The 25485-nt window shown below is 63.5% G+C and overlaps 2 protein-coding genes across 22 annotated transcripts in view; one reads left to right on the forward strand and one right to left on the reverse strand.

The window, feature by feature from the left end:
• Positions 1–6752: 6752 nt before the first annotated feature.
• On the forward strand, positions 6753–21654 carry TMEM191C (transmembrane protein 191C). 20 transcript variants are annotated; one of them, XR_015144861.1, is made up of 10 exons: positions 7249–7692; positions 7795–7918; positions 8313–8363; positions 8512–8601; positions 8716–8772; positions 8896–9149; positions 9242–9314; positions 9591–9628; positions 11109–11252; positions 11890–12275. XR_015144861.1 is itself a non-coding variant. In XM_086349172.1 (10 exons), exons 1-10 carry the CDS (start codon positions 7538–7540, stop codon positions 11900–11902), a joined length of 714 nt encoding a protein of 237 aa, XP_086205298.1. In that variant the 5' UTR covers positions 7249–7537; the 3' UTR covers positions 11903–12275. The 20 variants fall into 20 exon arrangements, 9 of the variants coding, with proteins under 9 accessions (XP_086205298.1, XP_086205292.1, XP_086205293.1 ...); XR_015144864.1 differs by having other exon boundaries at positions 8896–8955; XM_086349172.1 differs by lacking the exon at positions 11109–11252 and having other exon boundaries at positions 8524–8601; positions 8896–8955; positions 9085–9149.
• Positions 13557–25485, reverse strand: part of PI4KA (phosphatidylinositol 4-kinase alpha) — a 59829-nt gene continuing 47900 nt past the window's right edge. For both annotated transcript variants that reach the window (XM_086349128.1, XM_086349127.1), the window contains exons 33-55: positions 24292–24450; positions 23948–24099; positions 23755–23862; positions 23551–23678; positions 22811–22930; positions 22646–22725; positions 22307–22500; positions 21661–21751; positions 21231–21398; positions 20950–21003; positions 19523–19643; positions 19221–19350; positions 18557–18627; positions 17562–17634; positions 17379–17449; positions 16549–16658; positions 16308–16412; positions 16108–16233; positions 15821–15941; positions 15481–15640; positions 14996–15085; positions 14582–14665; positions 13557–13905 (exon numbers count right to left, since the gene is read on the reverse strand). In XM_086349128.1, coding sequence (XP_086205254.1) covers positions 13854–13905; positions 14582–14665; positions 14996–15085; positions 15481–15640; positions 15821–15941; positions 16108–16233; positions 16308–16412; positions 16549–16658; positions 17379–17449; positions 17562–17634; positions 18557–18627; positions 19221–19350; positions 19523–19643; positions 20950–21003; positions 21231–21398; positions 21661–21751; positions 22307–22500; positions 22646–22725; positions 22811–22930; positions 23551–23678; positions 23755–23862; positions 23948–24099; positions 24292–24450 — 2568 coding nt within the window. In that variant the 3' untranslated portion in view covers positions 13557–13853. The remainder of the gene's footprint in view (positions 13906–14581; positions 14666–14995; positions 15086–15480; positions 15641–15820; positions 15942–16107; positions 16234–16307; positions 16413–16548; positions 16659–17378; positions 17450–17561; positions 17635–18556; positions 18628–19220; positions 19351–19522; positions 19644–20949; positions 21004–21230; positions 21399–21660; positions 21752–22306; positions 22501–22645; positions 22726–22810; positions 22931–23550; positions 23679–23754; positions 23863–23947; positions 24100–24291; positions 24451–25485) is intronic.

Raw genomic sequence — 25485 nt, forward strand, 5'->3', positions numbered from 1 at the left:
GGGGGGCTGGCCGCGGTGCGGGGTCGGTACGTTTCCATTTTCTCCGTGTGTGTGTGTGCGTGCAGCGTGCATGTGGATCATGCCCACCCCCACCCCCACCCCACCCCACCCCCATCAAGGCGGAGAGACTTCTGACCTTTGCTACCTCTTGACTTGAACAGGACGCGGTTGGTGATGGCAGTTGTGGCCATGACACTTGCTTTTTCCTCTGGGCCCCGTCAACAGGGGCGCCTGCGTGTCTCGTGGGCGTCTGGCCAGCCGCCGCTCTGACCTGGCTCAGTGGGCATGGGCGCTCCGCGCCTGGGGAGCAGGGGAGGAAGTGAGCCCCTCCCCGCCTGGTCCCGGGCCCCCGAGGGCTTGCCCTCCGGAGAGCAGCACAGTCAACTTGGCCGGTGCCCGGCCCCCTTCACCTTGGCACCTCTGGGCGGACTGGCAGCCACCACGGGCTCACCCTGAGTCCCACCCCCGCCCTGGGCTCTGTCAACCTCAGACACCTCCAGGGCTCTAGAGGCTAGCTCGCAAGGCCGGGCTAAGGTCATGAGGTCGGCCCGCTGTCCTCAGCCAGCTGCAGCCACAGGGCTGGACCAGCGGCTTTATCTCGTTCATTTTGCTTCCTGGTTTTATTTCTTCTCTTTTCTTTCTACTTTAATTTCAGACCAAAAATTCCAGAGTCATCCCTTCTCCCCTCCAGAGACCCTCCAGCTGAAACCAGGGCCCCGGGTGGAGGGCGTGGGGAGTGAGGAGGCTCGGGCCACGCGGAGCCTTGCTGAGCCTGCTGCCATCCCCTTTGGGGACGCCTGTTCCAGCAAGTCAGGCAGGACCCCCCAGCCTCTCTGCTCGCCCAACCCCCCCCCCCCCCCCATCAGCACTTAAGCCACACGACAAAAGTCTGTAGCGGGAGCTGCACACAGGCCCGTGGGCGCGGCCCCGGTGAAGCAGGTGGTTCAGGGCAGAGCTTCAGGGACGGGGCATAGAGGCCCTCAGGCGACCTTCGTGCGACGTAGTATTGTACCCACCTGAGTATTGTATCGAGCCTTCTCTGTATTTTAACAAGAAAGCAAAACACTAGTTTCTTATTTAAGACATTAAGGGTTTGTGGGGTGGGGTGGGGTTCACAGGACACTTGGATTTGTTCTCCTTTTCCCTTGGTTTCACGTGGAGTGCGTGCTTGTGGATGTGTGTGGACGTGTGTCAGAGCCTCACCAGGAGATTAGGCCATTGGAGGCCCAGGGCGGCTTACAGTTCTCTGCTTTAGTCACTTAATTCCTGAATGTTTCGGAGAACAGGAAACAATAGCAGATATGTAGGAAAGGATTTAAAAAAAAAAAAGCTCACACCCAAATTCACAAAAGCTATTTTTTAAACCAAAGCACATTTTGAATGCATATGGAACCTCAATGGGCTCAGAAAAAAAGATACTAATATATTTATCTCATTGTTTACATAAACTTTTACAGTTTCAGACCTCAGCAGCTGTAAGGCCAGTCCCAGTGAGTCCCCACCTTCCGCTCGAGGCCCTGAGTCGGCCCGGAGGGCTCACGGGCAGGGAGGCCACGGGGGGGTGGGGTGGGCGGGCGGCTTGGAGGCTCGTCTTCGCGGAGCCCTCCTCCCAGCCCAGCTGGCACCAAAGAGCCGGGGCCCGCGCCGACTGGCCCCCGGGCCTCCTGGCCAGGCCAAGCGGTCCCGGCCAGCTGGCGCGGCAGGGCGACCTCACCTGTGGCTGCAGAACTTGGGTCTGGGCTTGGGCCCCGGGATGGAGGTGCATCCCGTCCCGCTGCTCTGCCCGCGAGACCCCCGGTGGGTTGATGTGAGGGTCCCTCTCAAGCCAAAAAGCCAGGACCTTCGCACGGCCCCGCGGAGACTCCGGCGGTCCAGCTGTGGGAAGGCTCACTGGGCCGGTCCTTACCGACACAGACGGTGCGAACACTCGGGACAGTGTTGCTTTTGTATCAATATGTTTGTGCAGTGATGAATGTATTTATTTCTCAGACTGGGGCGAGCGGCAGGCCGGGCTCCGCCACGCCACGCACGCTCCCCCGCGAGACCGAGCCCGCCGCCGAGGCTCCTCCAGGATTGCAAAAAAAAAAAGACGGACCTTTAAGCAGATCTGAATCTCAGAGACGCGCAGCATAGCCATACACCTCAGCCTGTGAAACGGACGCTCGACTCAGAACCTCACGCAGCCGGATGTGTTCCCGGCGGCCGCCACCCGGGGGCGCCGGCTGTCCGCCAGCCCCACCCGTCAGTATTCACTGGACTGGCCGCTAACAGGAGTGCGATCGATCATGGGGCGGGCGGACCCCAGCCGCCCTCCCGGCAGCCATCCCGGGCCGGGGCGAGGCTTGGGCAGCCAGGAGGGCAGGGCCGCCCACCCTTCCCTGCGGCTTGGGGACGAAAGCAGAGGCGCCGGGCCTTTGGCGGTGCCCCGTGCAGGGACCAAGGCCCCCGCTCCCCCGGGCAGCGGTGGTCACCGAGCCCGCGAATCTGATGCCTGGAGGGGTGGAGCAGGCCCGCCCAGAGCCCGGTTTGACATTCCACGTCAGGGGGTGGGGGTACGCCGTAGGAGTCGAGGCTGCCCGGGACCCCCGGCTTGTCACCCCACTGCGACTTTCTACCGGGAGCCCCTCCCCCTACCTCACCTTGCTATTTATTGCTGTAATTTATTGACCTCAAATATGCTGCATAACAGACCTCACTCGGGCAGGGAGGGTCCCCGGGGCTCCTCCCCGCCGCTTGGCGGGGCCCCATGGGGCCAGGTGCTGAGGGGACCCCCTGCCCCCACCCACCACTTGCTTCCCTGTCCCCCACTGGGGAAGCCCAGGTTGGGCGCTGGCCCATTCACAAATACCTCGTCGGAGAGGGGGGATGGGGTTTCGCTGTTTCTTGACCGGGAACTGGAGGCGGACTCACGTCCGGCTAGGCGCCCTTCCCGGGAAGGGGGCGCGCGATCGCACTCCTGTGCTGGCCACTGCCGCTGTCAGGCACCACACTGCCCTCACCTCCCTCCAGAGTCTGGATAATTCAGGTCAGAGCTGGGGGTGCGCAGCCCTCCAGTATCATAAAGCTGGTCACTGATGTCTCCATTCAGAGCGTGCAGTCTTAATGTACAGTGACGAGATACTGTTATTTTATGATCTTTTCATTAAAAGCTTGATTCAAAACTCGTGTGAGGTCTCTGCTCTCTGGCTGTGTTTTTGCTAAATGACCAACTGCTTTCCTTTCTCCGTCCAGTGCTTTCAGGAGCTGGGTTGCAGAGTTGGGCGGGATCTGCCCACCTCAGTCCTAAGAGTGAGTTTCAGAGGGGCCTGGGTCCTCACTTGGTAGCAGGTGAGCTGGGCAGTAGGGTCTGCACTGTTGGCTCAAGACGGCTGAGGCGGTTTGGGAAGCAGGGGGTGTGTAGATGGGCTGTGGACCTGGTGGCCAGGATGCCAGGAGGTCTGGCCGGTGCCCAGCACCACCTTTGGGGCAGTGGGATCGGGCTGGGGGACGGGCCGGCTCCTTCCTCTCCACCCCTTCTTGGTCACTTGGTAGGGGAGTGGGTGAGCTTAGCCTCCAGGGTCGGTGTAGTAGGCCCCATTTCCTGGAGGACTGTCCCACCTGAACCCAGGTGGGCATCCCAGGCGGAGACAGACCCAGGAGGAGGGATGGCCTGGGGCTGGGAGAGTGTCCGTCCAGCTCAGCCCCCGGGCTCCAGGGACCGCAGGCGGCTACAGGCCCGCAGTGGGCCGGTCCCCAGAACGGCGTGGCCATTGCTGCTGTAACCCTTGGTGAGTTCTGCTCAGCTGTTTAAAAAAGGGTTTTTATTTTTGTGGTTTATCAAAGGCGGTACTCAAAGATAGTTTGAATTATCAAATGACTCTTAAAAAGGCCTAAAACTAAAAACTAAGCATGGTTTCTGGTCCTTCCAAGCCCACAGCCACACGCTGGCCGCAGGGTAGGTGATCACTGTGGGTCATCCCTCTACCCTCTTCCCCTCCCCACACCCCTGAGTAAGTTACCAGACGGGCAGTGTGATCTGGGGCTTGGCAAACTCTCCCCAGAAAGGCGCCGGAGCAGAAGCAGCCACAGCGGGCGTGGCCATGCTCGTGGTCGTTCACCCACCGCGGAGCAGTGCGCATGCGTGATGGCCATCGCTGCGCACATTTGTTTATTCCTGGGCCAGCGAGTATATCGGCCCTTTTTGTTTTTCTGGAGGCTTAATAATGATCGTATTTTTTCAATTCTCCACCTTTTCGCCCTGAAACGCCTCCTGGGCCTGTTTTCCACAGAATCGGACACGATTCTCGAGCCTGCTGTTCCGCACAGGTTGGGCTGAGGTCCTGCCTCCCTGTCCTGCATCCTCCGTCCTGGCTTCTGGCTCCCAGGTGTTCTCCCTTGGGTGACGTGTATTTCCTCCAGGACCTTCCTGACCACACGTGGGAAGTAGGTTTTTAAGACTTAAAATGTTAAAAAATGTTTAAATGACATAGAGTTTATGATTACCATTCGGTTGGGTGTGGAATTGTGGGTTGGACATCATTTTCCTGGGGAATTTTGAAGGAGGACCCTGGTCAGACCGGGTTAGGGCCCACCCTAGAGATCCATCTCTAGACACAGTCACGTTCTGAGATGCTGGGGAGCACGCTTCACCCCAAGGGGCACACAGGCCTCCACGTGTGGCTGCAGGGGCCCAGGCAGCCCTCGGTCTGTGTTGACATCACTCGCAGCGTGGGCCCCGCTCACAGGGTTAGTGTCCGCTCTCCTGCCTCAGGGCGCAGGCCCCCACTGCCCTGCACGGATAGGGTCGCGTCACCCCCCACAGTGCGCCCCCCACCCCCGAGAAACTGGCGAGGCTCCTCCCACGTCCCCCCTGTCCTTCCAGAAGGTTTCATCACCATCCACTCTGTGCTGCTGTCTTGGCCACAGGCCCTGGCAGAGGCGTGTGGTGTGGGCTGGGTCATGGCCACCGGGAGCCTGAGACACCAGGACTCGTTTGGCAATGGGGCCCCCAGAACCTTCCATCTTTACGATGCTACAGGCAGCCTTTCCAGGCCCTGGGGGTGCCTCCCAGGACTTGGGCAGAGATCAGGCCAGTGTCTGTCCGCACGCGCTCTGAGGGCTCCTTCCTGATGGGGACACAGACTTTATCACAGTCACAGTAAGTGGACGACTCCCCGGTAAACAGGTGGGTGAAGGGCTGTGAGGAGCTGGTCAGACCATACGCTCAGGCAGGGCCGCCCACGTGTGGGGAACAGCCTGTGCCAGCAGCGGAGGCCTCAGAGCACGTGGTCTGTTTACGGGACTGAGGCGACTGCCCCATGGCTGGAGTGGGAGACATGCCAGGTGCTGGCCGGTGGCCCACGTCGTGGGGACTCTGTGTCTCCATTGTTTGATACGTCAGGATTTGTATAAATCCTCCTCCTCTTTTTTATTTTGCTGTGCCACTAGTTTCACAGGGGGGCTTCCCTTGTGGCTCAGCTGGTAAAGAATCTGCCTGCAGTGTGGAAGACCTGGATTCGATCCCTGGGCTGGGAAGATCCTCTGGAGAAGGGAAAGGCTAGCCACTCCAGTATTCTGGCCTGGAGAACTCCATGGTCTGTGTAGCCCATGGGGTCGCAGAGTCGGATGCGACTGAGCGACTTTCGAGTCACTTGCAGGATCTTAGTTCCCGACTAGAAGTCAAACCTGAGCCCTGGCAATGATAGCATGGAGGCCTAACCACAGGGGATTCCCCTTTTCTCTCTCATCAGGCAAAAACTGTTTCACATATGGCAACAAAAACAAAACCCCACAGGCCTGGGCTTTATGCTGATTCACTAATTCTTTCTCTGATCAGACACTTACTGAGCCCCTGGCATCCCACACAGTCCTCAGCTGACGGCGCACTGAGCGTGCAGCTGCCGGACTCAGTCCTGAAGATAGGGTGGGGAGCCCTGCACCACCCTCTTCCTGGGCTGTGCCCCTCGGTGGGGGCCCCCGGGTGGGCAGGGAGGCCCCAGAGGAGGACCTTGAACCTGAGTCCTTGGGGGAGGGGCAGAGCCGGGCCAGCGGGCAGGGTGGGAAGGCAGGCAGGTGTTTCCGTCCTCAGGTCTGCTGGGAGCAAAGGGCAGGAGCGCTGGCCGGGGGTCTGTTGCCATGGCTCCTGCCACCCCCGGGCCCCACCGCCCAGGCAGTGGCTTGCATTTCCCCGGAGGCTTTGTCTGCCCCAGTCTTTCCCTGTGGAGGCTCTCCTCCTAAAGACCAGGGGTGGGGAGGGGTCAAGGTGCCCTTTAGCTCACCCTTGGAAGTTGCAGAAAAGCAACCTGGGGTGGGGTGGGGGGAGGTAGCCCCACCTGACAGATGCAGAACCTGAGGTGCAGAGCTTCGGGGGCTCTCACGCCAACACCTCCACCAGCACAGACTGACAAGGCTCCATCCCGGCTGACCAGGCAGAGTGGTGGGGGCAGGACCCTGGGTGGGGCGCAGCATCAGTGGTGCCCAGTTCCTCCCCATCTCAACACCCACCTCAGGGCCTCTCTGCCTTAATAGTGGGGCAGACCTGCCAGAAACCCATATCCAGCTGACATCTGCCCCTGAATCTCACTGGCAGAATCCTGCTGCTGCTAAGTCGCTTTAGTCGTGTCCGACTCTGTGCGACCCCATAGACGGCAGCCCACCAGGTTCCCCCGTCCCTGGGATTCTCCAGGCAAGAACACTGGAGTGGGTTGCCATTTCCTTCTCCAATGCATGAAAGTGAAAAGTGAAAGGGAAGTCGCTCAGTCGTGTCGGACTCTTTGCAACCCCATGGACTGCAGCCTGCCAGGCTCCTCCGTCCATGGGATTTTCCAGGCGATCCTACAAGGGAGCTAAAAGCCACCATGGGTTTAGACCAGTCCTGCTTTCCGTCCGGGGCAGGGGAAGGACAGCCTGGAACCCTGAAGAACAAGACCCTGGGAAAGGGGCTCAAGGATGGGCTTGTGCAGGCAAGAAGGAGCAGGAGGAGGAACTTTTTAGAGAAATGTTACTGTGGTTGACTTACAGTGTTGTTTATCTCTGCTGTACAGCAAAGTGACTCTGTTACACATGTATATACAATCTTTTTCATATTCTTTTTCATGATGGTGTATAAGGATAGTGAATATAGGTCCCTGTGCCATACGGTAGGACCTCGTTGTTCATCCATCCTGTAACAGCTTACCTCTGCTAACCTCAAACCCCCAATCCCTCCCTCCCCCACTCGTCGCCCTTGGCAACTACAGGTGTGTTCCGTGAAGGTGCTTCATGAGAGGTTCATTTGCGTCACTTCCTAGATTGCACCTGTGACAGCATATGGCATTTGTCTTTCTCTGGCTTTCCCAGGAGGGGATCACTGAGTCCAGAGACAGGAAACTTGTTTACGGAACCCATCTTTCCCACCAGAGGCTGCCCGGGCCACAGTGCCCCCGGCAGCGGGCGGGAACGTGCCGGCCTCACCCTCCGCTTCAGACGCGAGCATCCGGCGGTGCGCGCGGTTCCAAAGCGCTCCGCGCTCGGCCCATTGTGACGCGGGCCCGGCGGCGGCCGCGGGCAGAGCCAGGCCATGGCCGAGGCGCAGGAGCTGCTGCTGCAGCTGCAGAAGGACAACCGCGACGGGCGGCTGCGGAAGCAGGAGCTGGAGGAGCTGGTGCGCGGGCTGGAGGCCGAGAGCGAGAGCCTCACCGCGCGCCTGCTGGACCTGAGCGAGCGCGAGCGCGGGTGCGGGCAGCTCCTCCCCCGGCCCGGCGTGTGGGCACCGCGAGGGGGCGGGCGGAGTGTGTACGCGGCCTCGGCCGCGGAGCCTCAGTTTCCCCTCCGCAGCCTGCAGCGTCGGCGGAGCCAGGCGGCGCGGGCCCTGCGTGGGGAGGCGCGCGAGGCGGCGCGGGAGCGCGCGGACCGGGCGCGCGGGCTGCTGGAGGCCGCGGAGCAGCGCCAGCGGGACTTGGTGGGGCGGGGCCCTGGCGGGGCGGGGCCCGCGAGGGGCGGGACCTCTAGATGGACGGGGCAGTGGAAAGGGAGGGGCCTGGGCGGGGTGGGGCCTTGGACGGGGCGGGGCCTTGGACGGGGCGGGGCCGCGAGAAGGCGGGACCTAGGCTAGGCGAGATCTCCGGGTGGGCGGGGCAGTGGAGGGGAGGGACACAGAATGGGGCGGAGCCCTGGTGGGGCGGGGCCTGTTGCGGGGCGGAGCCTGCGAGTGGGTAGGCGGTGGCGGGACCTCGGTGGGTGGGGGCAGTGGAGAGGGAGGGACCTGAGATGGGGCGGAGCCGGCAGCGGGGGCGGGGCCTGCGCTGGGGCGGGGACCTCGGAGAGGCCTGGATCTTCCCCTCGACCCCGTCCAGGAGCAGCAGAACCGACAGCTGCAGGAGCAGTGGGAGGAGCTGTCAAGCCAGGTACCTCTTCGGGAGACGGCCTCTGTCTCCCGCTTCCCCCGGGGCTGCCTCGCCCCAGTCCCCGCCCTCGCCCTACCCCGCCCCTCCCTGCCCCGCCTCCCAGGATAGTCCCCGCCCCTAGCATCCCCTCCCGCCCGGCCCTCACAAGCCCCACCCCCAGCTCTTCTACTACGGAGGAGAGCAACTGAGCCAGCAGCGGGCGGAGCAGCAGCTCGGGACCCAACTGGCGGCCCTGCAGGTGCTCGGGCGTGGGCGGGGCCTTGGGCGAGGGTGGGCGGGGCGGTAGGGCGGGGTCAAGCGCGGCGCGTTCGCGGAGCGCCTGGCGCCTGACTCTCCCTGGATTCTCTGGAAGAAACAACTGGAGTTGGTGGAGGCCAAGCACACCATGCAGGCGGAGGCCCTGCGGCAGGTGCGGTAGAGCCGGGGTCTCGAGAGGGCCGGTTTGGGGTGTGCGTGAGGCTGGGCAGGTGCAGGACGGTGGGGAGGGCCGAGTCCCCCCTACGCCGTCTAACCAGGGCTCCCCTCGTGTCAGAGCGCACGGCGGATGGAGGAGGCCTGGGCCAGCTTCCAGGAACAGAGCGGAGTCTTGCAGGTGCCGCCCCTCTCCGCCTCCGACCCCGCCGCGGCCTCCGCTCCGCCCTTCCCCGGAGCCGCGGCGGCCTGTCCCCGCCCTACCCAAGTCTTCCCGCGTGTGAGGCCTCACTCCCACCACCCGCTCCAGGAGTTGCAGGGGAAGGTGATGGAGGCGGCGGCTGCACTCGACAGCTCGCGGGGCGGCCCGGAGCCGTAAGGGGGTTAAGACTGTCGGGTGTCGGGAGTTGGGGGGGAGCGCGACTGCGGGCCAGGCGAAGGGCCCATCCTCCTGCCTTTCCCGGCAGGTGCGACTCACAGCCCCGCCGGGGGCAGGACTGCGCGGGCTCGCTCATGGAAGAGGTGGCCAAGGCGGACTGTGTGAGCCCTGGCGGGGGCGGGCTGGAGTCGAGACCTGCCCCGCGGGGCCGCCCCCGCACACGGGGGGCCACCCCATCAGGGACCCCCTGACCCCACCAGGGACCCACCTCGCCATACCAACCCCACTGGGGACCACAAGCATCATGGGGCTGCCCACTCAAGAACCGCGCCCGCGTGGGAGCCCACCCCGTGGTGCCACGCCCCCATGAGCCTCGCACCCCAGGGTCCCGCCCCGTCCGCGGCGTCCGGCAGGAAGGTGTTCTCTTGTCTCCGTAGGAGAAGCGGCTGTTTGGCGCGGGTGCGGCGGGCTTCAGGTGAGCGGGCGGCTGGAGCGGGCTCGGGGCTGGGGCCTGGGGTGCGCCCCGCGCCGCCAGCGCCCATCTGCCGGTGCGTGGTCGGTCCGCAGGCTGTGGGCGCTGGGCGCGCTGCAGACGCTGCTGCTGCTGCCGCTGGGCGTCATGGCGCTGCCGCTGCTCTACCTGGCACTGGTGAAGCCCTCGGCCCTGCGCTGCGGCCTTGCGCGCCCGGGCTCGGACGCCGCCCTGCGCCGCCTGCGCTACACGCTGGCCCCGCTGCTGCAGCTGCGTGCGCGCGGACTGCTGCCCGCCTAGCGCATCACGCCGGCCGCGGCCGCCCGCACCCGAGTTTCCGGAGTGGTTTCTGGGCGCCGGACTGGGGGGGTGTGGGGCGGGGGGAGACGGGAGGGTGATGGAAGAGGGAAAGGGGAGCGGAGGGGGCTTGGGGGTGGCGGCGAGAAACCCGGGGACGCGGGGCAGGGATGTCCTGTGTCCTCCCGCCAGGAGGCGCCGCCCCCCCGCCTCCGGGTGGACCTTGGTCCCTCCGCCCTGCCCTCGGTTCCGTCCGACCCCTCCGTTCCCCCAGCCCGTCCGCCCACTCCGGAGGGGTCGGAATCATGACTCAACCCGCTCTCGCCGCCGGCAAATCCAGCCTGCGGCGCTGGCCGGCGGGTCCCCGCGGAGCTCCGTGTCCCGCGTCCGCGCGCTGGTTACTCAGTCCCAAGGCGACCCTCGTCCCCGGTGGGTCCCTTGTTGGGGGCGCGGGCGTCCTCCCCCTGGTCCGCGGCCTCTCCGGCGTCCGGGCGGCGGGGGCCCGGAGCCTTCCTCACTGCGCTCTTGTTTAGCCTTGTCTATTTCTGTGAAATATCCTGCTTAATGGAGGGGGAACTCGAGTTTCACTTCGTCTGAGGCAAACACTTGCTCTGTTTTGCTTTTTTTTGTAGTGAAACTTTTGTCCGTCCTGTGCACACATGCGTGTGTTTTTGCTCTGGTCTTTAAACAATCCTTTTCTCATTGATTGAATTGCACATGTCGTGTTTTGGGGATAAACTTGTGTTTGTACTTCTGTGCACAATTTAAGAATTGCGGGTTGAGTCCTAAAAGTTGCTCTCTCGTCTGGAGGCCGTGCTGTCCTCCTTCTGTGACTGTTCGTGTACGGTCACCCCCAGATGGCCCTGTGTGCCGTCCCACCCTGGTTACAGCGAGTAATTCTGCAACGAGGGACTTCCTCAGTGGTGCCCGGTGGTTACGACTCTTGGATTTCACTGCTGGGGCTGGCTTTCGCTTCTTTGCTTCTTCTGGGTATTTACCTAGGAGTGGACTTGCTGGGTCAAAGGGTGCTTGTTTAGTTGTTTGAGGAACTGCTGAACAGTGTCCCGGCAGCAGAGCAGGCGGGGGCTGGCTTCCCCACATCCTCTAGTTTCGTTTGCTGGGTTCTTTGCTTCTTTTTTAATAACAGCCTTCTTAAATGGGGGTGGTTTTTCTGCTTTGTTTTCAGGCATTGCATTCTCTACTTTCTGTAATTACAAAGTCACATCTGTAAGACAAGGGAACTCAAGCTTTTACCCCCGTGCCCTCCACCCTGTCTCCCCCACTTCTGTGGAAGACACTTGATTTTTAAGATGGACTTTTCTTCCCCATAGTAAGTGGACTGTGTGGAACCCCTCCCCCTTCCTGGTGAGCGCAGCGGCCCCCAGGCCCTCTCTCTTCACTTACGCTGCAGCCACCATGGTGACGGGGGTGGGTCCCCACGTGTCCTCGGCGGGCAGCTTTCTGCAAACGTCTTTTGTATTTTGCCAGAGAATCTGTGAGATCAGTTCCTCAGAGTGGGGTTGTGAGCCAGGGGGTGACCACATGCCTGCTATTTTAAGACGCCCTGGCTCACTGGCGCCGGGGGTTGGGGGGTTGAATGGCTGTTAGAGGCCCCCCTCCACGGGGATAGGACCCCCTTGCGGCCTCGTGCACAGTGGGTCTGATGGGTGAGCAAGGGCACTTCAGGGTGGCTCTAATTTGCATTTACCTTATAATCAAGGCGGAGGGGGCGTTTCCTGCAAACTACTCATGTCATTCGCTTCTTCTTTTTCTGGCTGTACCTCAGTGTTGGGGATGCGACTGTAAATGAACTGCTCTGATTCCTTTTGTTGCTGTGAGCACATACACAGTTGACTTTTGTGTATTAACCTGTGTCCTGAACCTCGGCTGTAGAACAGACCCAGGTTGTTTTGGATTTTTGTGTGCACAGGCCATTTCTGAGTCGCTTCTCTTTCCGATTCTTGCAGTTTCCTTCCCTGACTAGCCTGGCGAGGGCCCAGGGCCCAGCGCTGAGCAGAGGTGGTGACGACAGAGCGGTCCAGGAGGGCAGCTGTCAGTGCGGCATCTTTGGGGACAACGGGTTTTTTTGCACTCGCGTCAGGCAAGTGCTGCTCTGAGCACACCCGTCCTGAGCGTGGAGCCCCTCCCTGAGGCGTGGGGCTCTCAGGTTGGTCTTTTGTTAACTGCATTATTGGAAGAGGAACTTGATTGCTGTTAACACTTTAAATTTCATTTTCAGTCTCTAAAGAGATCTATTTGCTTGTCAGCTCTTTGGTTTAGACTTTCTACCCACCATTGTTAAAAGCATTTATTTCTGACTTTTAAAAATATACAGTTTGCCGTATTGCCACCATCTTGTTCATGGCATTCAGCTGACTTTCATTTTAAAGCCAATGTGACAGGCTTCCTTTCCACGTGATGTGGACATCGGTTCTGCAGCGAGTGAATCTGTTTTACGGAGTGTTCATCCTCTACCTCCTGTCTCCCCGTCCACCGCTCCCAGTCTCCCATTGGCTGCTTCTGGAAGTCACACCCTGTATTCTGGTTTGCTTCTTATTTGAACGGACTCCTCTCTACCCACCTCCCCAGACACAGCCTGAAAGCCTCTGCCTCAGGTCATCTCAGCTTTTACATGTATTTTGTCTGGTGTTCCAGCTCCACCGTCCAACTTATAAACGTGGAGGGCTCCTCCAGCTCTCTCGTTGCTTCCTCACCACTGCACAGAACCAGCCTGGGGTGGTGAGCGGGGCATGCTGCCTGCTGCCAGGCGGGTTCGTGCCGCTGTCCTCTGCCCACTGGCTTTCTTGCCTGCCCGTTACTTGTGCAGAGAAGGGTGTTGTGAATCTCCAGCTCTGTTAGTCTATTTCTCCCCTGAATTCTGTCAAGTTTTCCTTCAGAAGCACACGTGCGCATGCTGATGGGGAATCTCTCCTCCCCTCCTTTCGCATCAGGTCTGTGACTATTTAAAGAGCATCTCTTGTCGATGTAATCGGGCCTCACGTTTCATCCACATTTAGAACTCCTGCCTCCTAGTGGGCGGGCTCAGCCCGTGGACACGTGCCTGGTCCGTGTGGCTGCTCCGCCCGTGATGGCCTCCCTTCCTGGTTAGCCCCGCGCCTGGCAGAGCCCCTGCCTCCCCACCGGCTGCCTCTGTCTTCCTGCAGCTGAGCGCATCCTGTGCCAGCTCTGGGGTCCCAGCCCGCTCCCCGTTTCTTTATGCCTCTCCAGGTGCATGTCCTCTCCTCCACGCGCCTTCCCTTCACCTCTGTCTCACATGCTATGTACCAACCTTTCGGGCGACTCATTTCTAGGTGTTTTATCGTTTCTTTAGTTTCAGGTCTTTGGAGGGTCGTGGGGGTGGGATGGGAGCCATGGGGGCAGGGGGTCAGTGTGGGAGGACAGTGTGGTTGCGGAGCAGAGCGACCCGAAGATGCTGGAGACGGACACGGCGGAGGCAAGGCCAGGAAGGGACGGCCGCTGGCTCCACGCCGGCAGGGAGAGCCCAGGTGCTTTGGCTCTGCGGGCACCGTGCTGCTGTCTCTGTGCACTCACAGTCGGGATGCTGGGGGTGGCCCTGAGCCCCTTGCTGCCCACCCCCAGCTAAACATGCACTTAGGATCCAGAGTAAACCAGGTTCCAGCGCAGCAATGCTTTTGTTTTTATTTTGCTCACGTTGGTTAAATACCACTGTTCTGATTTTTGTGCCTAAGAACATGCTCCCTGTACCTCTGAGACAGGACGGGGGGGGAAATGTGTCCAGTGCAGAAGAGCCGGTGCCCACACAGAGACCGGCTCTGATTGTCCTTCTGGCCACGCGGGCGGCACCCGGGACCGTGCGTCTCCGGCTTGGCAGGGGCACCTCCGGCCCATTTGTCCTCGGATGAAGCGGTGGCCTGCTCCCCTGCGGAGCTTGATTGCGGCCGCCCTGCCCTCAGTAGGGGATGTCATTCTGATAGTACTGGATCATGTCGTAGGTCCGGCTCCTGTGGGCACAGGGCAAGGGGTGCTGTGAGGGGCCGACCCCTCTGAGCTGCCCTGGAGGCTCAGGGCCCAACCGCGGACCTCTGCCCCACCAGTGCCTCGCCCGCTGGGACCCGTGCTCCCTCCCTGGCAGCTCTGGGCTCTCCCCCATCTCCTCGCTCGTGGGTGCCTAACGTGGGCTTGGGTAGACGCCTTTCCTCAGCTGGCTGCCTCCTGTCCTAGGAGCTGAGCCCAGGCTGGGGGTCTGTGCGCCCCCGCCCCGCACAGAGCAGAGCCATCACACCCCGTGCTGCCTGCCAGACCCCTCCCACTGGGCCGAGCGCTCCCTCTCTCTGCTCCCGGCCACCAGGAGCGCGTGGCGCCCCCAGGCCGCACGCCCTGAATCTTGGGGCACTAATGCCGGTTCTCCGACCCCCTTGGGCCACCCCGTCATTCAACCTGGAAACCTCCAGGCCACCTCCGACTGTCACCGCCCCGGGAACCTGTCCCCCAGAGTGTCACTGAGGCCGGGCCCCTCCGGTCACAGCCCCCGCAGCCCCCGAAGCTCCTCACCGACCCCGCCGGGCCGGGTGTCTCAGGGCAGTGCGTCCAGTCACCTGGCCCAGGCGTGGCCCTACTCAGCGCCCCCTGAACACCGGGTGGGGGACACGGGAGGCGAGGGCAGGGCCGGGGGCTTGCCTGTTGCTGAGGAAGCAGTTCTGAATGACCTTCAGGATGAAGTTCGCGGCCTCTCGCTCCGTCATGTTGGGGCTGAACCTGTGCCTGTGGGGGAAGGGCCACGTCAGGGCTGCCGCCCTCCTCGCGTGGATGTAGTCTGGTGTCCTGTGGGGCCACGGTTCCCAGCTGGCCTCAAGGGTTTGGGCCCCCTCCCAGCAGCTCCCAACCATGGGACCGGCAGCTGGGGTAGGATGGGCAGGGGGCTTGGCCTCAATGTCCCCTAAGAAACAGGGGGTGGCAGGCACATCCCCTCCATGGCCGCAGAAACCAGGGCGCCTCGTACACAGGCGGTCTGGGCGTCCCAGGGCAGCACCTGGCCTGGGTGACAGGCCCTGTCTCAGGGGACAGCCACCCCAGTGTCTGCCCAGGACCTACTTGAGGAGCTTGATTGTCTGGCCACGGAAGCAGGGCAGGCCCGTGTCCAGCATGAGGGTGACCAGAGAGACCACAGCGTCCATGTAGGGCCTGGGGAGAGGCAGGGAGGGAGGTGAGCAGAGTCCAGCCTGGGCATGGGCCCTGCCCGGGTGTCACCACACTGCTCTGTGGCCTTAGCCACGTGGTGTCGGAAACCACGGGCTCTGGCTCAGGAAGAAAGGCAAGGAGGGCACTTGGACTGATTGGAGGCAAGGCTGAGCCTGGCAGGTGCAGACGTTGGGGCACCAACACCCAGAGTGAGGCGCTCCGGCAGAGGTGGCAGATGTGACTGGAGCCAGGCCTCACGGACCTCCTGCACAGGCCCCTCCAAACCCCAAACCCGACCCCCCACCCCCCAAGGTCTGAGATGACCTGAGGGGAGGGGAGCCTAGATGCGTGGGCCCAGCAGGGGACCCACCCTCCCTCATCTGGACCGCGAGGCTCACCGCACAGCCAGGTAGCCACGGACACACATCTCCATGAACCACTTGAAGGGCGTGGCCTCCATCTTGCCCCCCATGATCATCACCATCTCGTCCGTCAGCTTGATGTCCGGCTCCCAGCCGAGGTTGCCGCCCGGGGAGCTTTCGAACATGAAGCCGAAATCTGCCAAGCGCCGAGAAGTCACGGTGCTGGGGTCAGCTGCGGGCTGGGGCGCAGGGAGAGCCCCGCCTCCGGGCCCCGCCCCGCCCCCACGTGGATGAGGGAGGGAGAGCCCCGCCCCTGCCGCCCCGCCCTCCCGCGTGGAGGACACGGAAGGACCGCCCCCGCGCCCGCCCCGCCCACCGATGTGGATGAGGTGGCCCTTCTTATCCAGCATGATGTTGCCGTTGTGCCGGTCCTTGATCTGCAGCAGGAACAGGAGAAGGCTGTAGGCGGCCATGCTGCGGATGAAGTTGTAGCGCGCCTGCGGAGGACAGCGGCTCAGGGCCCGCGCACCAGCTCGGGGGCGGGGCGGACCCCCACTCCAGAAGTCGGCCTTCTGGGGCCCACCCTGGGCTTTGCCGGTCCCAAGGAAGGTCATGGCCGCCCGGGCGGACCCAGACGGAGGACCCAGGACGCCGGGTGCCCACCTGCTGGAAGGCCAGTGTGGACTCGTCCCCGTACTGGCGCGTGAAGTAGTCGTACATGCCAAAGTCGGTCTGGCGGCCCAGCTGGTCCCGGGAGGTGCAGTCGGGGATGCACTCGATGACGCCGCACTAGGGAGGAAGGGCCAGGCTGCAGGCCGAGGGGCGGGCCGAGGGGCCGCCGGGCTTCTGCTCGGGACACTTACCCCGGGGGCGGTGGCCACCACCCGGTACGGGAAGACGAAGAGGTCCAGGCCGACCAGCTGGAAGATGTTTTTGAAGAGGTCGATGATCTGCAGGGCCAGCATGTCCTGTGAGGTGGAGACGAGGGTGGTGGTGGGCAGCCACGGGGAAGCAGAGGCGCGCGTTTCTGTGAGGCTGGGAGGCCCGGGAGCCGTGGAGGGGCCCGGCCGGCCCGCACCGCCCTCCTGCCCGGCGGGGCACTACCTGCCGGCAGTCGTCCCCCACTTTGAAGATGGCCGCCTGCCAGGAGATCTTCTGGCCATCGGCCTCCTGCATGCTGCCCTCCTCCTCGGGGTCTGAGCGGCACCGCAGGCCTGTGGGGAGAGGCCCTGTGGGAGTCTGGGGGCAGCGGCCCTGTGGGGGTCTGGGGGCGCCCTGGTCACGTGCCTGAAGGAACCCCAAGAACCTTAGGGATCACGCCTGCAAAGCCCAAGGGGGGCTAATGGGGGCCTGGCAGACACCCGGGTCAGCGGTGTCACCCTGTCACAGGGCCGTGTTTCTTCCTGAGAACAGCTGAAGACAGAGCCCCCTCTCGCCGGAGTGAGGACTGGTGGGCACTGTCAGGGCTGGGCCCCGTAAGGGGGTGCCCAGCAGGAGCCGGGGCCACACCCTGGCTGGTGTCCTCTCAAGCCCACACCACTGGGACTGCAGAGTGTGACTACGCACACTTGGTGGAGTCAGCGTGGCCCTGACCAGCGGTCGTGCCTTCCCAGAGACGGAAGAGCGGGGACTCGGGCCGAGGCAGAGGCCGCACTGACAGTCCACGGCCGAGGACCAACCAGGCCCCGTGCTGGGAGGAGGCGCAGGACCCTGCCAGGAGGGAGCGGAGCCTCCCGACACTCCAGGCTCAGCACCAGGAGACGGTCGACTCCTGCCATGGAAGCCGGCCTGCCTGTGGGCGCTCACACTGAGGCCAAGCAGACCCGCCCTCCCGAGCCCGTTACTGCATGTGTGCCCACTGACCCCGGCCGAGGGGCCACACTGATCCACCAGTGTTCACAGGGACCCCAGACTACAGGGGACGAGGCACTGACCTTCCTTCTCAAGCTCACTAACCCCGCAACGTTTCACCTTGAACTTCGCCAGATACGGGGCCTTGGCGGCACTAGAAGACAAGAGAGAGGGGGCGCAGGTGATGGGGGAGGGGACGCGGGTGACAGGGGAGGGGGCGTGAGGGACGGGGGAGGGGGCCTGCGAGGGGCAGCTGGGGGTCGCACCTCTGCATGGGCGTCCCGGACTTGTAGTCGATGTCCAGCACGATGGCCTCGGGGTTGCTGGGCAGGTAGCAGCCTGCAAGGGACGGAGGGACGTCACGGGCGTGGGAGGGACATCACAGGCGTGGGCGGGACGCAGGAGGACATGCCGCTGTCCAGCACGCAGGCCGGCCCCGGGCAGACAGGGTGGTGCTGGGGCCTGGAGGCCCGCCCTCCCTGGCTGCTATTTCTCTGGGCCACCCCCAGAGACACATCTCCAAGGGAACACCTGAACCCCAGCTTCCTGGCTGCCCCACTACAGGACACACGGGAGCCCTGGCCCCACCCGCCTGGCCCCAGCTCAGCCTGTCTGCACAGGTCAAGACGAGAGCACACCCCAGCCTGGTCTGGGGCTGCAGTTCCAGAGCCCCCCAGGTGGGGTCCTGACGGAGGCGCTGGCCCCAGGACCACGTGGTCCCCTGCCTCCTCCCTCACCGGCCCAGCCTCGCTCACACAGCCCAGCTCTGCTCTGCCCTGCAGCCAGCTGGCTCCCCAGGGCCTCTGGGATGTGTCCCAGCAGCAGGAGTCCTCTCAGAGGCTGGGCGGGGCTCAGCATGGTCGGGAGAGGCCCCCCTGGGGCTGGTGCCCACCGTGGAGCAGGCCTGGACACGCGGGCAGGGCCAGAGTGTGAAGAGAGAGCATGTGCGGCAGTGAATAATGGAGAGCTGTGCGGCGACATCTGGGCTCTGTCCTGCCAACCAGCAGCACCAGGGCGGGGCACGGGCCCTTGTCCCATGGGCCCCAGCACACTGCGGACGCCCCTTCCCACGCCCACTGCCTCTGCTACCTTGGAGCTTGGGAACCTTCTAGAACCACAGCTGCTGGGGACAGGGCTTGGCCTTCAGAAAACCACTGCAGCCAGCAGGCCCACAAGTGACCGCCGGCCGGGGCAGGTTCTGGAGGATGCCAGGCACCCAGGGCCCGCACACCCCCTACCCACTGGGCTCCACCCTGCTCACCAGGCTGCACCTTCACTTCAGACAAGGCCGACAGGCAGGCCTTCTTCCTCTCGTCGCCTTTGGGGTAGGGCCTGGGGACCAGGACACAGATGCTGACCTTCACACTTCTGGGGGCAGGCCCTGCTCTCTGAGGGCCGCTGCCCTGCGTGGCCTCCGGCGGCCTCCAGACCTCTATGCCCCAAGAGGAGGGGCTGACGTGGAACTGCGCCCTCACGTGCAGAGGGTGGCCCAGGGAGCCCACCCCGACAGCCAGGCGAGGACGGGGTGACTGGGCAGGAGCCGGAGCTCGGGGCAGAGGGGGCCAGGCTCCTCAACCCCAGGGCCCGTCCTGTACAAACGTGGGGCCAGAGCGTCTGAGGTCGGCGTCTGCCCCGCGTGAAGGTGCGCCAGGGAGGTGAATCGAGACAGGGCCCCAGGGCGGCCGCGGGGTCTGGCTGCTTAACACTGCTGGGCCCCTCGGAGCCTCCAGAGCAGTGGCCTCAGGCCCAACGCCAAACTAACACGTGCCTCCTGTGCACCTGCGGGCCCACGGGAGCCCGGGACGGGCAGGCAGACTCCCAGCTGGCTGCTCCACAGCACTGGCCACGGGGCAGGGGATGGGGGCCGTGTGCACACCGCCTCCGGGGCAGCTCGCCCGCGTGGGGCCTGGAGGAGGTGCGCTTACTTGATGATGGCCGACACGTTGGTGATCTTGTTGAAAAAGTCGAACTCCCGCTGGTAGAAGTCCTTGGCCGGGCCGGAGAGGGAGCCTGTGATCTCCTCCACCAGCTGCTCCAGGAGGTCACCGATGTCGGCTGCAGAGACGCTGCGGCTGAGCCCAGGCCTGGGGCCGTCTCTGTGGACCCCACCCAGAGGATGTGCAGGGTGGCCACCCAGGGAGCTGTGGGATGGAGCCGCAGGGCCAGGGACCCAGGCGGGAGCGGAGGGGATGAGCTGGGCGGGGGCCCTCACGGGGCCAGCACTCACGGTCCTTCTGGTGGCCTTCTTCGTCCACGTAGATGTTGGTCTTCATGTTCCAGATGAACTGGTGTGCCAGTAGCTGGGACTGGGAGGCGGCCCACAGGATGTACTCCCGCACATAGCCCATCTACAGGGCGAGGCTGCGGTCAGCCTGGCCCAGCCCCCTGCGAGGCCCCACGCTGGCTGTGAGCAGCTGTCCCAGGCCGCGGGGCCGGCATGTCAGCCTGCCGGCCAGCCACCACATCCCAACTCGTGCAGGCACGTGCAGCCTCACCCCCGCTTCCCCGGACTCTAGCCCAGCTCTGCTGCTGTCGAGCATGAGGTGTGGGCAGGCGGGCTTCCACCGCCACCCTGCGAGCTGCCCAGGGGCGGCCAGTCCCAGAAAACCTACAAGCTGGTCATTGTGCACCGTGGCCCCTGCCCACCCGTGACCTCTCCTCCCCCATCATGCCCAGCTCAGGGTGAGTCCCCAGTCTAGGTTACGAAGGCGCTGGCCTTTCTGGAAGACTCCTGGGGGGCAGCCTCTCCTTCCCCGCATCTGTCTCTGCCCCATCTGGTGCCCCTCCCCCACGGTCTAGTAAAGCATTCCCTGGTCTGATGTCCTCGACTTGGTGGGTGGGCTTCCCAAAGAGGTCAAACTTCAAAAAACCCAATTCTAACTCAGCAAACAGATCGGAAGTTGAACCGTGAACACACGACCTCCAGTGCAGGGCTGGGGCTTGGCCGGGACGGGGTGGTCTGAGGGCCCTGGGCCGGGGCCAGAGGGCACTTGATGGTGCCCGCAGGCGCAGGCTTGGGGAGGCCCTGGGCACGGCAGGGGCAGTGGGGCTCCGGGCCACGGTCACCCCGCGGGTGCCATCTGCCCAGGCCCCTCCGGGGCGTGCCCATGCTCGTGGCTGAACCGCCCTGTCCCTGTGCGCATGCTGAAGCCCTGTGCTTGCTGAAGGCCCTCACTGTTTGGAGGTGGCTGGAGATGGCCCTTTGAAGAGCTGGTAAAGTTATGTGAGATCAGTGGGGGCCTCATCCAAGCGGACTCATGTCCTCAGAAGAGATCGCGACACAGACATGGAAAGACACAGGGCAGTGACCCCATCTCATGGCAAGGAGAGGGGCCCTGGGGAGCCAGCCCGCCCCACTTGGACCCCAGACATCTAGCTTCCAGGCCTGTGGAGGTTCTGAGCCCGTGGACGCCAGGGTGGCCGCAGCTCACTGGCACACCCGGCCTCTCCTCCCAGGAGACGGAGAGCTGGGCATGGGAGTCAGGGCCTGCCGAGACCCCCTTCCAGAAGAGAGGTCCTGGGCCAGGCTGCCCACCCTGCACAGCAGGCCTGGGCCTCAGGTGCTGGATGAGCACGCAGTGGGGTGAGAGTTCGGGCTCAGGTCCTAGCTCTGTGCCCCTGCCCGCCTGGCCCTCGGGGCTGGCGCAGACTTACCTTGTCATACCTCAGCGCCTGCACAATCTGGGGAATGTAGAACAGGATGGCGTCCTGTGGGGGGCGGGGTGCAGCTGTGACTCCAGGGCGGGGGTCCCAGGAGCCCAACTGCCTGGACCAGCCTCATCCTCTACCAGGCTGCCCCCATGGTGTGTCCCTGAGTGCCCCCCGCCCCACCGCAGTGGGGCAGCCCCGAGGCCCACCCCCGTGGTGTGTCCCCGAGTGCCCCCCACCCCACCGCAGTGGGGCAGCCCCGAGGCCCACCCGGCAGCGGGGCTCACCGGCGGAAAGGACCTCAGGACCTTGACCCCGTACTGTGCCGTGAGGGGGTGCGGCGGGTACATGCTGGAGAAGTAGGACAGGCCCGTGGGTGGGTCCGCGGGCGCCCAGCACAGCACGTGGCTGAGCTCGGGGGCGTCGGCGTCGATGGTGTGCCAGGTGACCAGGAACTGGAGGGAGGAGGGAGTCGAGGGGGGGTCCTGAGAAGCGTTCCTAACGATAGTTGACATGTTCTGTCCACCAGCACAACCACAACCTGGGCGAAGCACCTCGGCCGTTTTCTACAGTAAACGCCTCGTCCGGAGGGCGGGAATCGCGGGAAAGCGACACTCAGGCCCCACAGAGCTCAGGGCTTCGGCCACGCTCCTCCAGGTGCCCCGGAGGCGGTTCAGAGTCTGCGTTCCTGCCCTGGCCCACCGCCTGCCCCCCTACCTTGATGGCTTCCGGGACGTCACTAACGGCTCCTGGGTCCAAGCGCACCAGACGTGTCACCTCGTTGCCGATAGCCTCCGTGTTCTTGAACCTACGGGTGCAGAGGGTGTGGGGGGCAGACGCTGAGGACAGGGCCGGGGAGCCCGGGACTGAGGGACACGGCCCGCGCCTAGCAGCGTCTGAGTACCCTGGCTTCTGGCGGGTTCGGTGTGACCAGCGGTGACCCGGGACAGAGGGCCCTGGGGCAGGACGGGTCTGCCCGTCCCCTTTCAAGGATCGCACCTCCCTTGGCCAGGCCCCAAGCAGCCCGGGGGCCAGAGGGCACCACAGCAGGTGGGAGCACGCGGGTGAGCAGTCAGGCTGTGGTCCTGCCCCGCGTGGACATGGAGCCTGTGAGAAGAAGCACTGAGCAGGCAGCGTGGGCTCAGGGGAAGACAGGCACCCCGAACACAGGCACATGGGGCGGGGGTCTGCAAGGACTCAGCCCCCTCCGCTCCCGCCGGCCAGAGCCACGGGGAGAGCTCACAACACAGACGCTGCTGCCCAAGGCCGCCCCTGGGAGTCACCGCAGCTGTTCCCTTTCCTGGTTGAACAAGACGGGCCTGGGGCTGTGGGGTGCTGGCCTCGGGCGGGTGCTGGAGCGCACCTGGCTGGCAGCTGCACGGCCAGGTGGGGCGAGATGCTCCAGGCGAGGTTCACGTTGTCCTTCCACTGCTTCTCGCTCAGGCTGATGTACTTGGACCTCCAGTTGGCCACGCTGCTCTCCCCCGCCTGGTCCAGCTCCAGCTCCGGCGCGGACAGCGGGTTGTACCAGGTGATGAGGCGCTCGATCTCGGTGGCCTGGGGGACGGACAAGGACAAGGCTGTGCCTCTGCGCCCCCGCCGCCCACTCCTCCCGGGCCTGGCGGGGCCTCACCAGCAGCGGGACAGATGGGGACATGGCTGTGCCCCTGCGCCCGCCCCCCTCAGGCCCGCAGGGCCTCACCAGCAGTGACAGCAGCAGCGTCCGGCGCTTCATGTAATACTTGTGCAGCTGGGAGCCCCGGTTGGTCTTCTTGGACATGCCTGGGGCGGGGGGGACACAGGGCTCCCTCAGAGGCGCTCCACGACCCCGAGGACCCAAGGGACCCAGGGGAAAAGCCCCACCGACCCGATTTCTTGGAGATGGTGGACATGCCGCTGGACAGCGGGTACGTGTTGATCCAGCCCTGCGTAGCCTGCTGGCGAGAGCCGACCGCGATGTCCAGGTTGCTCCGGGTGTCCTGGTTGTCTGCGGGCAGACACAGCATTCCAGAACAAGGCACCTGGACCTTCCGCATGGACGAGGCAGCCACGGGGGCGCAGACGGGGGAGACGGCTTCAGAGAGCCAGGCACCTGGGAACTCGGGTGCACGGCTGCAGCACACGCTTCCTACAGCGCGCGGTGCTCCCCGAGCCCAAAGCACAGCAGCGCGAGCTCCGCCCGCAGCAGCCACGGGGCACCTGCCCCCAGGTGTGCTCCCACACAGGGGCCCTGCTCTGAGAGGAGTCAGAAGCCACTGGGACACTTGCTGTGACTGCCGTCCCCTGTCCTGTGGCAGGCCGCCTGCGTGGGTCTGCCTCGGAGACCCCGGGGCCCCAGCTGCTGCAGGCAAGGGCCTGACCCCGGGGTCGCTCCCACAATTGTGTTAGAGTCGCTCCCAACAGGACTGCCCCGCCAGGCAACAATGGACCATGCCTTGAGCCTCGTGGCCCACCGGCCTCAGCCCAGGCTGGACTGATGGGTGTGTGGGACGCCCATGGACAGCCTGGTGCTGGGAAGCTAGGCCAAAGGCGTCCGCTTGGCCCAAGGGTCCTGCCCGCACTCTTGGCCCGGAGCGCAGCAGGGGAGGGGCGAGCAGGCCGGCGTACCTGGGGGAACGAGCTGGCTGGCGGTTAGGTACTTCTTGTCTGAGAACATTGCGGTCCAGAACTTGATCATCACGCTGATGTCCTCACGCAGCCTCTTCTCCCCCTGGGTCGGGAACCTCGGCGGGCAGCTGCAGACGGGTGGGAACCAGGGTGAGAGCAGGCGCAGGGCGGGGGGACCCAGCCCGGGGCGGGGGCGGAGGGCACCTGAAGTAGTCAAAGGCGGTGGAGTAGATCTTCTCGCGGAGCACGTTGCGGATGGTGGCGTTGGGCAGCACGTCCGCGTGCAGCAGGGACAGGCCGAGGGTCAGCAGCCTACAACGGGGGCAGGTCAGTGCTCCGTCTCCCCTGCCCTAGCTCAGGGCCTGCCTGCGGGCCCCCCGGGAGCCCCGGCCCTCACTTGAAGCGGGGCCCGATGGCCGCCACATGCCGGTTCATGCTGCCCGCGGTGCCCCCGATGCTCAGGGACAGGGAGCGCTGCAGGAGGCTGCAGAAGATCTCCACCTGGTCGGAGCTGCAGTACTTGGCAATCTCAAACCGCTGTACCAGGAACTGGGCGGGGTGGGGGGGAACACGCTGCCTGTGGGGCCTGCTGGACGGCAGGTGGGGTCTGCGAGGCAGGGGGTGGGGGTCTGGGGGAGAGGGGGCCAGCACCGTCCCCTCCCGGAGGGGCATCTTCAACCTGGAGCCCCGGGGTGGCCCCCAAGCCTGGGGAAGAGTGGGAGGAGCCTGGGGGGCACATACGTCGATCCAGATGTAGTGAGGGGTCACCTCAGGGGCACACGGTTTGGGCTGACTGGCTTCTGATGCGGCCAAGGGGTCTGCTTCCTTCATCTCCGCAGAAAACAGGCCGAACTTCTGCTCCACGGTCATCTGCCAGGCCCCCGCCATCTCCCGCATGAACTGCAAGAGCCCGGCCGTCAGCACCTCTGTGAGGCACAGTAAGGCGCCTGCTGTTTTCTTGTTGGTTTTTAATTATAAAAGGAGTATACGCTCGCTGGAAACTAAGAAAACTGAGGTAGTATGAAGAAAAATGAAACCACCACAGTCCCGTGATGACCCCACCTCGGGCCGCCTTTCACCACACGCCCCTCCAGGACCACAGCCGGACGCCCACATGTGACCGCACCACCTGCTCAGGGCCTCCAGAACCCAGTGCCACCTCCACCCCACGGACCCACGACGACACCTTCATGCCCCAAACCAGACCTGGGAAGAGCTGTGGGGGCCAAGTGGAGCCTGAGTCCCCACCACCAAGGTGTGGTTTGGAGGGCAGCAACTCTTTCCAAATGCAAAGAGATAGAGAAAAATAATAGAATGGGAAAGACTAGAGATCTCTTCAGGAAAATCAGAGATACCAAGGGAACATTTCATGCAAAGATGGGCAAAATAAAGGACAGAAATGCTATGGACCTAACAGAAGCAGAAGGTATTAAGAAGAGGTGGCAATACACAGACGAACTGTACAAAAAAGATCTTCATGACCAAGATAATCACGATGGTGTGATGACTCACCTAGAGCCAGACATCATAGAGTGTGAAGTCATGTGGGCCTTAGGAAGTAGCACTACGAACAAAGCTAGCGGACGTAAGGAATTCCAGTGGAGCGATTTCAAATCCTGAAAGACGATGCTGTGAAAGTGCTGCACTCAATATGCCAGCTAATTTGGAAAACTCAACAGTGGCCACAGGACTGGAAAAGGTCAGTTTTCGTTCCAATCCTGAAGAAGGGCAATGCCAAAGAATGCTCAAACTACCGCACAATTGCACTCATCTCACACGCTAATAAAGTAATGCTCAAAATTCTCCAAGCCAGGCTTCAACAGCACATGAACTGAGAACTCCCAGATGTTCAAGTTGGATTTAGAAAAGGCAGAGGAACCAGAGATCAAATCGCCAACATCCGCTGGATCATCGAGAAAGCAAGAGAATTCCAGA

This window comes from Bos grunniens, chromosome 17 (assembly GCF_055505025.1).
Source record: "Bos grunniens cultivar Pamir isolate PY7600 chromosome 17, Bosgru_T2T1.0, whole genome shotgun sequence".
In the NCBI taxonomy this organism is placed as follows: Eukaryota; Metazoa; Chordata; class Mammalia; order Artiodactyla; family Bovidae; genus Bos; species Bos grunniens.